Raw genomic sequence first — 12,628 nt, forward strand, 5'->3', positions numbered from 1 at the left:
TTGTAGATGGGACAAACCACACCTTCCATCCTCTCCTCCGGTACTTTCTTTTACTCCAGGTTCTTTAAAACTGACCAGTGATGTGTCCTGGCCAGCACTTCTTGGCTATTTTTTGTAATTCTGCCGGGAGTCGGTCCTTTCCGGTGGCTCTATTGCTCTTCAGCTGCCCGATTTCTCGCCGGATCTCTTCGAGAGCGGGAGCTGGCATGCTGTTGTCGTTTGTAGGCATTCCGATGTTAACTTTCATTGCGTCTCCTTCTGTTATATCACCATTAAGATGCTCATCGAAGAACTACTTCCATCTGTCGACCACCTCGCGCTCGTTGGTGTTAGATCCCCTCCCTCGTCCCTACACATGTCAGGGTCCGATGTGAGCCCTCACGAATTTGATTCACATTCTCGTGAAACTTGCGAGTGTCGTTAGCCCGGTATAGTTGTTCCAGCTCCTCACGAATGCTGTCCTCCTTCTGGCGCTTTTTCCTGCTCAGGATCGTGGTCAACTCATTCCGCGCTCGACGATACTTGGCTAAATTCTGTCTCGTTGATCACTCTCCAGTCCATTACGCGGTCCTGCGTTTTGCCCATCACTACGAAGCCTGTTCCCAGCTCGTTGGTCTCTCCGCTGCTCTTGTCAAATTGGGCTTTGCCGACTCCGATCATCCACACCTTCTGGTTTTTTGCGACAGACGCAAAGGAAAGCTTATGCTTAAAGATTAGCCAGCTTATAACGCCGGTTATCATTTCATGCAAAAAAGATGCATTCAAGAGTATTTGCATCATCGTGATAAACGTAAGAGCGGAGACACGAAGAAAATCTCTCATTTGTAGTTCAGTACTTGTGACTTGGGCAGCACGTTCTCCTAATTAATAACAAAAACATTCCATCAAGAAGATTGGCATCTCTTCCTCGTGCCCATACGAATGACAATTAACAGAAGCAACAGCGCACCCCTTCAGACAAAAGTTTAAGCTGTGTGTATATGTATTGGTGGGAAAAGATGTGTGCGAGCGTGGCAATGCATTGCATACGTGTTTGTACATCCATATTCTAATATACACTCACTAGTATGTGATAGTTCAAGTTTAACTCGGCAGATAGCATTGCTGCTTGACTTTAGCGTTCGAAGCAATATGTTTTTTTTTTTTTGATTCAGCTGCTCGCTCCGGGTCAGATGCTATCGTGCGTCGCTCCTGACATGGAATGCAGACGCTCAATAAACTGAGGATACGATGGCGTTGGGCGGAACTTATTAAAATGGGCCCGGACCAGTGGTCATCTGCTTGCATCAACTGATTGTCAAGATTTGGGATACGGAACGACTACCGGAGGAGTGGAAAGACGCGGTTATTTGCCCTAGCCACAAAAAGGCGATAAGCTGAATTGAGAGAACTACTGAGCGATCACTATCCTGAATGCCGCCTACAAAGTGCTGCCCCAAGTCATCATTCATCGACTATCGCCAATAGCCAATAGATTTGTGAGAAGTTACCAGGCCGGCTTTATGGAGGGTCGGTTCACCCTGCGGCAGATCCTCTAGAAGTGCCGCGAATTCCGAATCCCCACGCATCACCTATTCATCGGTTTCAAATCCGCATATGATAGCGTAAGGCGACAAGAGCTATGGAAAATTTTGAACGAAAACGGCTTTCCGGGTAAGCTAACCAGAATTATCATGGATACGATGGATGGGATCCAGTGCTGTGTGAGAATCTCGGGTGGATTGTCGAACCCATTCGAATCTCTCAGGGGACTTCGACAAGGAGATGGTCTTTTCTGCCTGCTATTCAACATTGCGTTTGAAGGTGTTATAAGACGAGCGGCGATCGAAATGCGGGGCACGATTTTTAATAAATCCAGTCAATTTATCTGCTTTGCTGACGACTTTTCTGGAAGCTGTCGGCAGAACATTTGAGGCGGAGGAGTACACCAGACTAAAACGCGGAGCAGAGAAGATTGAAGGTAAATACGTCTAAAACGAAGTATATGCTGGCGGGCGGGACCGAGCGCGACAGGGCCCGCTTGGGCAGTACCGTGGTAATCGACGGGGATGAGTTCGAAGTAGTCGACGAGTTCGTATACCTTGGCTCACTGGCAACAGAGGACAACAATACCAGCCGTGAGATTAAAAGGCATATTATCAGCGGAAGTCGGACTCACTACGGACTCCACAAACACTTGCGGTCGAACAATCTGAGTCCCCGTACAAAGTGCACATTGTATAAAACGCTAATTAGACCGGTTGTCCTCTACGGGCATGAAACGTGGTCACTGCTAGAAGCGGACCTACGAGCACTCGGAGTTTTTGAACGGCGGGTGCTAAGAACCATCTTTGGCGGAGTGCAAGAGAACGGTGTATGGAGGCGGAGAATGAACCACGAGCCCGCGCGTCTCTACGGCGAACCAAGTATTCAGAAAGTGGTTAAAGCTGGACGGATACGTTGGGCAGGACATGTTGCTAGAATGCCAGGCAACTATCCTGCAAAAATGGTTTTCGCATCGAATCCGGTAGGAACAAGACGAAGAGGGGCACAGCGAGCGAGGTGGCAAGGGGCCCTATTCGCACAGTCACTTCACCTCACCTTACTTCTCTCACGCGCCCTATTCTCACAGTCACCTCATCTCACCTAACGGCCCCCGTTTGATTGGTACAGTGCTCGATTTTTGCTATTATGTAAGTCACATGCGACACGGTTTTGTCAACTCGACTGAGTCGATCGCTACAAAGCTAGTGACTCAACTGTCAGCAAGTAACGCCTGAGCTTGTCTTGTTTTGGTTGTTCACCGAGCCGCTATAATGCCCCTTCTCCTCACATTCACCAGTGATTAAGTCGAGTCGAGTTGCTCGACGTGAGTTCCAGAATAGGGTTCTATTAATACCAAAAGTAGACCAGTCGAGCAAAGTGACACTCAACGAGACTTACAGAATGGGGTCTAGATATATTTATAGCCTTATTCTGTATTTCCGGCGGATCAGTTTGTCGAACGAAATTGGATGGTATTCTCCATTCCACCAGCAAAATCAAATGGGCGAAAAAACAAGTTCGAAATAAGTCGACTAAAATTAAAGATTTCATAAAAAAATAATTTTAGTCTAGTTCTTCTTCGCGGGGAAATGTATTTTAATTTTTTGCGATTCACGAAACTTGCATAAAACGCTGACTCAAAGCTGAAAAAAACTTGAAGATCTTTACAAGATGGGAAAGCAAGTAAAATGCATTTTTCAAACAGACAATAAATTTAACATTTTTGCCTTGTTTTAGAGATCATCAGTTTCCTTGTTGAGCCTTGTTTTAGAGACCAGTTACGCAAATACGTAAAATATAGACATTTTTCTTAAATAGAACAAGGCAAATATTTAACTTTTACGGGCGAGTTATAAACCTATATTGCTTACTAAATTTGATTCTCTCCAAGAACGGAGAAAACAAACTTCGATTGTAGGTACAAGAAAATTAATTTAACACAGGCAATTTCCACTTCACGTTAACGGAAAATTCAAGCAAATTGCACTGCGAGAAACCCGTTACCACAGGCCGTGCCCCAGACAGCTCGTTTGCACTGGGACACGGCAGACTACTCGCTCGTGGCCCGCCGGCAGCGCATGCTCGCTGCGGACAGTTTTTCCAAAAGGGTAGCGAAAAACGCTGACTCTCCCTGTGTGTTCGGAAAAATCTCGCGCTCTCATCATCCTGCTTCGCTCATACGGGCGAATGTTCTGCCTGCCGAAGGAAAGACGTGAAAATTGTTGTACCACTCGTTGGGAGGTTTTTCATCTGCGGATTGCGTTAGAAATTTTCCAATATTTGCAGCCTCTGTTGCTGGTGAAAATCGCTGGAAAGTGCTTCCGGATGTAGGGACAGTTGGCAGTGAACCGAGTAGTAGGCTCTGCGCGTTATGCAAGGTTGGTAAAGGCGTCCAAATGACCGGCGGTCCCGACACACGGGTTCACTGGAAAAATCATTGTAGTTCTGTAGTTCGTGAAGGGGGGCGGGGGGCCTATCGCCCAGACTGTGAGACGTGCGGGAGTGATTTTTGCAGATATGTGCCTCTTATGCGTCCTTCATTTGGGGTGGAGAAACTAAATTTGGATATTGCTTTTCCTTTTTTTCTGATCTTTTTTCTGTCATACTTTGCAAACTGATCCTGATCCGATTCCGATATGGTCGCCATGGATTGAACGGTGGCTCGGATGCGTATACGTATGCGTGTGTGTGCGTGCTCTAAAACAGGTGCAGAAAATTCCGAAAAGCTGAGGATCGTCACCGCCGCATCGTACGTAGAGTGGCGCTGCTGCTGAGAGGAAAACTCGTGATAGCCAGTACCAGCTAGCGTAAAACGAAACGCACGGAAGCGAGACAGCAACAGCAGGACGTCGCTTGCTGTTCCATTCAGGGTGTGGTGGTAAGGTTTTGACGCCCCTATGATGTAGAAATGCAATTTCATTTTCCGAAAATTTTAATTTGAGGAAAAATTGAGTTCCCCCCGATTATATGACGGATGCTATATTTTTTAAGATTCGTTTTTTTTCTACTCAACTATTGATTGTCTTTAGATTACAGCACAGTAAATTTATTCACAGCTTTCCCTGCTTGGTCTTGTGGAGAGGACGTGTGAGACATACATATTGGTGAAACGTAAGCAGCGATTGCGTAGCGGTGTCGCGCGCCAGGAAGAAGCGGGCCAACGTAGACGACGAGGCAAGAGAAAATCGAAATCTTAAAACGTTAGTGGTAGTGCTGATAATATAAACAGCAATCCTGCTGCAGATCTAATTGTTTGCCAAGTGCTTTTAATACTGTAAGGGCTGTGTATCGGAACGCAAAAAAAAGTGTTCATTATTTCTAACCAAAAAATTGCACTTGAGTCACACCAACCGCAGTTGATAAGAAGAGTTTAGGGTAGTTCTGTAACAGAAGGAAACACCATGAACGAGCTCGAAGCACTCAGACAGGAAGCGGAAACGCTAAAAAATGCAATACGTGATGCGCGCAAAGTAGCCTGTGATACATCGCTAGTACAGGCTACGAATAACCTGGAACCTATCGGTCGAATACAGATGCGCACAAGACGCACCCTGCGGGGTCATTTAGCGAAGATCTATGCTATGCATTGGGGCAGTGATTCACGAAATCTTGTGTCCGCTTCCCAGGACGGAAAACTGATTGTATGGGACTCCCACACGACGAACAAGGTGCACGCTATTCCGTTGCGTTCGTCTTGGGTAATGACTTGTGCGTATGCTCCATCCGGGAATTTTGTGGCCTGCGGTGGCTTGGATAATATTTGTTCCATTTATAACCTAAAAACAAGGGAAGGTAACGTCCGAGTGTCGCGTGAACTACCCGGCCACACGGGGTACCTCTCGTGCTGCCGATTTCTAGATGATAACCAAATTGTGACCAGCTCTGGTGACATGTCTTGCGGACTGTGGGATATCGAGACCGGTCAGCAGTGTACATCGTTTCTCGGACATACCGGTGACGTGATGGCATTGTCCGTTTCGCCTCAGTTCCGCGTGTTCGTTTCGGGAGCTTGCGATGCTTCCGCTAAGCTATGGGACATTCGAGAGGGTCAGTGCAAGCAAACTTTCCCGGGACACGAGAGCGATATAAACGCCGTCACATTCTTCCCGAATGGGCACGCGTTTGCGACCGGCTCCGATGACGCCACCTGTCGGCTCTTTGACATCCGAGCCGACCAGGAGCTGGCCATGTACTCTCACGATAATATCATCTGCGGCATTACCTCGGTAGCGTTTTCAAAGTCTGGCCGATTGCTCCTGGCGGGCTACGACGACTTCAACTGTAACGTTTGGGACACACTCAAAGCGGAACGGGCCGGCATTCTGGCCGGTCACGATAACCGCGTGTCCTGTTTAGGCGTCACGGAAAACGGTATGGCCGTCGCCACCGGATCGTGGGATTCTTTCCTACGAGTATGGAACTAAGCTAGTCGTGTGGGTGAGCGTTTTTAATTACCGAATATTCTACGATGTAAGAATCACATTTTTATAACAAAAAAAACACACACACACAAGCTGTAAGAAAAGGAACCACAAACTACACACACAAACAAATATTGAAAAGTTTAGAAAATTAATAACAAATTATTATTATATAAATCAAAATCTCATTATTATGAAATTGTAAAATAATACTGTAGCATTTTACTTTTCTATACTTTAAAAATATTCTGCGCTATTTCGAAGACTGGGTTGGGTGCAAATGTTACAGATTTTCGTTCGAAGCAAGTTCATACACGCGAAATATCTAGTCATTTTAGTAACATTTATCTACCTATTACATAATATAGCGAATGCTAAGAACACGTAACCAGAGAATAGGATCGAACGGAACAAAAACGGAAAGAGGCATCCTACAAAATGCACACTAAGTAGGCTGTCCCGCAACAACACTTTGTTAGGAAACCTTGTCGGAACTTGTGCTTTTCCTAATAACTCAATTAAATACAATTTTATTAGCAACTCTCGTTTTGAATTGACGGTCAACAACAAACAATCGTAAAACAAATTGTAGCTCTCAAATGTCAAATGGTTATACTCACATTTTGGTTCCACCAAGGTTCAGCAGAATTCTGTCTAGTCTCAATAGTCAAAAGAATCACAAGAGTGGTGTCGTGGGAATTTACTCCATTTCATCATAATCACAAGAATGGCCTTCTTCACCACCCAGGTTCCGTGAACAAAGAGTTATTTTGGGACAACCTAATGGCACACTCTTCCAAAAACACACCAAATTTGATTGAAACACTTCTGAAAAACGAAAAACTGTTGATTTTGCCCAGCATATGTATGACTTAGCACCGGTATAAACAATGTAGTGTATCAACTCGCGCATACTGCTACATATAGATGATTTGTGTATCATGGATTCATAAATTTATCAAATTAAGTGAGTGCATAATGCTATTGCGAAGACAAGAATACGAAGAGAGCGTAGCGAATCCTTCAAACACACACACACGCAGAAATCTAGAATTGTCTTCATTCAGTTAGGTTAGCTTACTACAATGCGTATTTTCAACTATCGATTAAGAAAAAAAAAACAAATAAGTATGTAAGTATTTGAGCGCGAAAGCCCATTAATATTTTATCTTATATATGTTCGTAGTGTATTTACCTTGAGTGCTCTAGTCAGAGAAGGTTTTGGGATTTCGGCTTGACTATGTAACGTTTGAGGGCGCACGACTGTTTGTGGCGCAATCGGTTCGTAATGTGGTGATAAATTTGTCCCTCAAATCGACTGAAAACCGGACTTTAAACGGTCCGCCGTTCAGAATCAGACGTTTTCTGTGACTGTTTTCTTGAATTTTGATAAGCGCAAAGTCGAGGAATAATAAGTTCGGATTGAGATGGCATTAAAATAGTACATGAATTAAACACAACTCATTGCATCCCATAAATTATTGGTTTCCTTCATTGAGTGCGTTATTTTCGAACTCACTCCTCTAGCTAATATTTTTCAACATGTACTCTTCCAATTTTGAACGGAACAACTTTCTATCTATCCAAACCTTAAGCCAACTGTCATAGGTTTCAAGCAAATCTATTATAATTTGTTTTCAAGCCGCGAAGCAATACAATGAAAAAATGAATCTATGAACATTCATGCTAAATATCTCGCTTCGAGGCTGGTCCTCCTTCCATTGAAGTACCATCTACTTGCGACGAAACAACTGTATCCAGTTTAAATTTTCTTAGTAGTAATCATGATAGGCATAATGAGCATGCTTTCGGTTTCTTCCCCCGTCCCACGGGCACTACTTTCAGTTTCCACAGTCCACAGAATTTCCAATCTCGGATCCCAAGCTACGTTTTTGACCAAGATATTATAACGTTATCTAAATCACTAATCTATAGGGGATAACAAAGAGAAAAACAAAATGTCCGAACAGTTTTAGACAACACGGAACAAAATTACTGTTATCGATCATTATCTATAGTCGTAAAAATGTGATGAGTGTGTAAAAACATTAGCAAGAGTAAAAATCAACAAAAAATTAAGAAAAAAAAAACCAGATGAAAAAATTGCTAATACATTAAACATAAGACAACTAAATTAGCAGGAAAAAAATTATAGCCATTAGCACAACCCAATATGTAAAACTCTAATAATTACCAACAATAAGGAAAGTAATTCGCCGGCTAGGGAAAAAACGTCAAGAAGCAGTATGAAAATAAGCACACAACTAGTAAAACGCTACATGTAATTGCCAAAGGGAATCTTACTACGAGAGCAAATAAAATTCGCATAAAATTACTAAAAATTATCACACCCGTTGTCGAAGTTGTAATGGTTCAAATTGATGATGACGACCATCGCACACAGGAACCGGCATCCTTACTTTCGCTTCATTATCACCCAATACTTCTCTATTGGACTGGGCGAATCTGCGGACAATTTGGTGGACTCAACTCTTTTGCGATGAACTGTATTTCAATGTCGTTGTACCATTGTAGCTGTAATGGCAGCTGGCTAGATCTGCCCAAAACGTAAATGGACTATCGTGGGACTTAATAAAGGGTAAAATTCTTTTATTGGGCTATTCACTTTTGCATACATCCGAATTTATAATCTTGTCCGTCAAAAACACTGGTTTTCTTTCCACAGGAACAAATCACTTGTCAAATCAAGACTTTTTTCGTACACTTATCCGCGCCAACAAACTTGAATCTGCTTTGCACGAGCAGAAGGGTGCAGAATTTGACCCCCGGGATTTGGTTCTCATAGGTTTCATCGTCGAGCAAGACCCATCCATTACATTTCGTCATCACCTGCTCGTACAGCTGGCAAGCTTTGTTTCTGGCCACTATTTTATGTTTGAGGCTTCGGTTGGGTTCTATACTTGCTCAATTTCATCAGTTTCTCATCAAGGCATAACTGATGGTGATATTAGGATTAGCATTGACTTCCCGAATGACCTTCAACCGCAGTTGAGGATCAAGGGTTCCACTCCAGCAGCGCTTGGTTTGCACTTTGTGGGCATGGTACCAGCAGAGACGCATTTGGGCAAGAAATCGTGCTTACTTCAGATTTCGGAAGACGTTCCAGTAAAACAAAAATTCGACGCACCACGAAGTTGACCAACTACAAAACATTGGTAAGACTGGTAGTTCTCTACGGCCCCAAGACAAGGGGTTCGCTCGCCGAGGTCCTTCGAATGAAGAACGAAAACGCACAATGAATAAGGCGAACAAAGCATGAATTGTAATCAGCTGCTTGGAGAACTTGGTCACGATGCAGGAACTTTGGGGGGCAGCCCAGTGAAAGTGATTCTTGACAAGCACCCGACAGAAACGTGGCGAAGAGGTGCCCGGCAGATGAATCGACCAAAAGGAGCACGCATTGACTACATAGCCTACTAAGCTGGCATCAAACAACGGCATATTTTTCAATGACTAAGGAGGCTCCTAGTATAGTCGTGATTTCTCAAGCATGTTGTGAAAATAAATGTTTTCCGGTAGAGAAGCTGTGGTGATTCCTGGTGTATGACGGCTGAGAACACGTATTTTACGTTTTATTATGAGCAAGAATAGTCTGAAGTTATAGCGGCCCACGTCTTTCATAGGGAAATCTGATTTGGCCCGTACCATGCCTACACCTGGACACCACAGGTCTAGAGGGTCTAGGACGTTTAACGTCACCTGTGTTTATATGACTACTCTGGAAATTTTGCGGAAAATTGTTACTACAAAATAACTATTCCTCTTAGAACGTATTTAACTATTGTAATACGAAGTGTAACTATTCAGCTAACATTGCCCAACTTTTACCCATTGTAGGTTGCATGAACGATTCTAGGTAGAATTTTTAGTAAAAGCTTTCACCTACAAAATTGTGTGGGATTAAACCGGAGTGCTCGTGCTGTTTCAAGCAGTCGTATGCATTCAACTCAGTCTTGGACCATCCGGCACCGGTTTCCCAGCCTTCCCAGAAATCACCCTCGAACGTTTTTCACCGCACTGTTTTACGGCATCATTATGACGTGTCTGGCCCATCATAGCTTACCAACTGTCAGCTAACGGGTGACAACTAAAATTGTGGAATTTATTTCCCAAGCTGTCAAAAAAAAAGACAAAGATATTTGAAGAAGATCTGATTTACTGAAATCAAAGATACATTGTCCATTGTAGAATAAAAATTAGTGAACATTTGAAAACCGTAATCCGTAATCGGCTGTTCGGTGAAGCTTCCGTTTGATGTCGGAACAGGAGCGTTGTACGCCCGTCATGTCAACTTCGCAAATGCATCTCTTGATTCTATGAACCATGTGTTTGCAATTCGTGACTCTCCAGTTATTATTGTATACCAAGGAGTCCAAAATCTCGAAGAAATCTTCGATTGGGCGACACCGAAGTAGATTTGTCGGGTTGTGGTTTTTGGACACAAATGGGATCGAATGGGAATTCAGGAACGATTGTGTTTCTTTTTGCAATAATGCCACGATGCTTTATCCGACCAAAACACGTATTGTCCATCTGCATGATGTTTTTGTAGAAACGGGATCAAAATTTTCTGCAAACATTCGTTCTGGTACACATCTTGATTGATAGCCAAACCAGAGGGCTTGAACCATGGCTTAGAAATACCTCCCTCGGAAATGGTAATGTACAGCATCACTTTCTGTTCAAACTTATGTTTAAACGTATATTTTATGTTCGGACATCCTTAGAACTGTCCATAGAATAGTAATAAAACATTTTCCAGAATAATTTGTCATCCACCAACGGCATTGGGATTTCAGCGTCGAAATCTATCCCTCAGTGTATTCTGGACTTCTGGTTTTTTTCGGTACTGTATTTAGATTCTTTCAATGTTTGGTAGATGTACTGGCGACTGCGAGAACAGTTGAACTTTTTTGCGGCATCTTGTTGACTCACGGAATCCTTGTTGTTCAAGGCACAAGAAAGAGAACGAAGTCCTTCTGCGTCCATAATTTTGGCTGGTCTTCCACTACCTTGCTTGCGAGTAGTTGTTGGGGATCTTAGGATATGGTAAATGATTGAATCCGCAACATTTTCGCTTTTAAAATGTTGTATCGTATACTTTTTGCCGAGATATTTATACAATACCTAGAAATGTAAAACGCGCTCGCGGAATGCTTCTCGTTTGGACGCCATTTTAAACAAAACTTAGCAGGCATAAACAAAACAAAAAATACTGGCGGAAAGAGGAGAGAAAGAGCTAACACATACACACATAAGGGCCTCGAAAAAATTCCAAAATTTTACTTGCCACCCGTTAGTTGTCACTTGGTCACGTTGTATTCATTTAATGACATTTCTGTAAAATGTGTTAGAAGGTAACCATTTGTCCATATGGTCGGTGTTAAGATTAGTTTCCGTTCTGTCTCCATCCATTATCTCGTGTTTATCTACGTCGGAGAAGTCCTTCTGGGTATCAACCTTTCCATTACGGCCAGCTTTTGACCGGTCATTTATCACTAGCGTTATCACAGACTTAAGCAAATGGTGGAACAGTGAAGTGTTGAAGGTGGTGAAGTTGTTTTTTGGGCTAGTAGTTTACATATCGCAATATCACAGTCAAATGTTAAAGAGGGCGAGCTGGACGAAGCCCCAGTCGAGGACTATTGGAATACCATCAAAACAGCCATTAGCAGTGTAGCGGAGAGCTCCATCGGGCATGTGGCATGGAATTAGCGAAACGATTGGTTTTACGATGAATATATGAGGGTGATGGTTGAGGAAAGCGCTGAGCGGGCGGTCAAGGTAGTGCCACACGTCAGAACGTGGAAAAACACAAACAGAACAAGATGCCGCGAAACCAAATTTTCCGGGAGAAAAAGCGCTACTTGGAAGAGCAGGAAAATGTAGAGTTGGAGCGGCTGCATCGTTCTTAGGAAACGCGAAAGTTCTACCAGAAACTGATCGAATCCCGCAAAGCCTTGTGCCGCGAGCCGAAATGTGTCGGGATAAGAATGGAAGTATTTTGGTAGAATGGTGACCGATAGGTGGAAGCAGCACTTCGATGCACACCTGAATGGCGCCCAGGCGGATAACCATGGCAGCGGGGAAAGTGACGGTGTAACAAACGGGTAAGAGAGTTGCCAGCCCCAACGATAGGTGAAGTTAAGGAGGCCATCACGCAGCTAAAGAACAATAAATCAGCAGGGAATTATGGCATTGGATCGGAGCTTATTAAAATAAGACCAGAAAAGCTTGCCGTTCGTATGTACCGGCTAATTGTTAGAATTTGGGGTACGGAACAGATACCGGAGGATGGGAAAGATGGGATTATCTGTCCGATCTACAAAAAGAGCGACAAGTTGGACTGTGAGAACTATCGAGCGATCACCGTTCTCAATGCCGCCTACAAAGTGCTCTCCCAAATAATTTTTCACCAACTATCACCAATTGCGACCAGATTTTTGAGAACTTATCAAGCCGGCTTCGTCGAAGCACGGTCTACAACAGATCAAATATTTACACTGCGGAAGATTCTCCAAAAGAACTGTGATACAGAGTTCCCACCCACCATTTATTCGTTGACTTCAAAGCCGCATATGATACTATCGATCGGAAAGAGCTATGGAACATCATGGACGAGACCGGCTCGTCAAACTGATTCAATCTACGATGGATGGTAC

At 43.6% G+C, this 12,628-nt stretch overlaps 1 protein-coding gene across 1 annotated transcript; it reads left to right on the forward strand.

Moving 5' to 3' along the window:
* The first annotated feature begins 4,925 nt into the window (after positions 1-4,925).
* LOC128738909 (guanine nucleotide-binding protein subunit beta-1-like) lies at positions 4,926-5,958 on the forward strand. Its single transcript, XM_053834387.1, has one exon. It carries the CDS (start codon positions 4,926-4,928, stop codon positions 5,946-5,948), a length of 1,023 nt encoding a protein of 340 aa, XP_053690362.1. The 3' UTR covers positions 5,949-5,958.
* Positions 5,959-12,628: the final 6,670 nt, after the last annotated feature.

This window comes from Sabethes cyaneus, chromosome 2, assembly GCF_943734655.1.
Source record: "Sabethes cyaneus chromosome 2, idSabCyanKW18_F2, whole genome shotgun sequence".
NCBI lineage: Eukaryota > Metazoa > Arthropoda > Insecta > Diptera > Culicidae > Sabethes > Sabethes cyaneus.

Bases quoted from the DNA above. Each gene is read 5' to 3' on its own strand.
- LOC128738909 (XM_053834387.1), top strand. From the start codon at position 4,926: ATGAACGAGCTCGAAGCACTCAGACAGGAAGCGGAAACGCTAAAAAAT.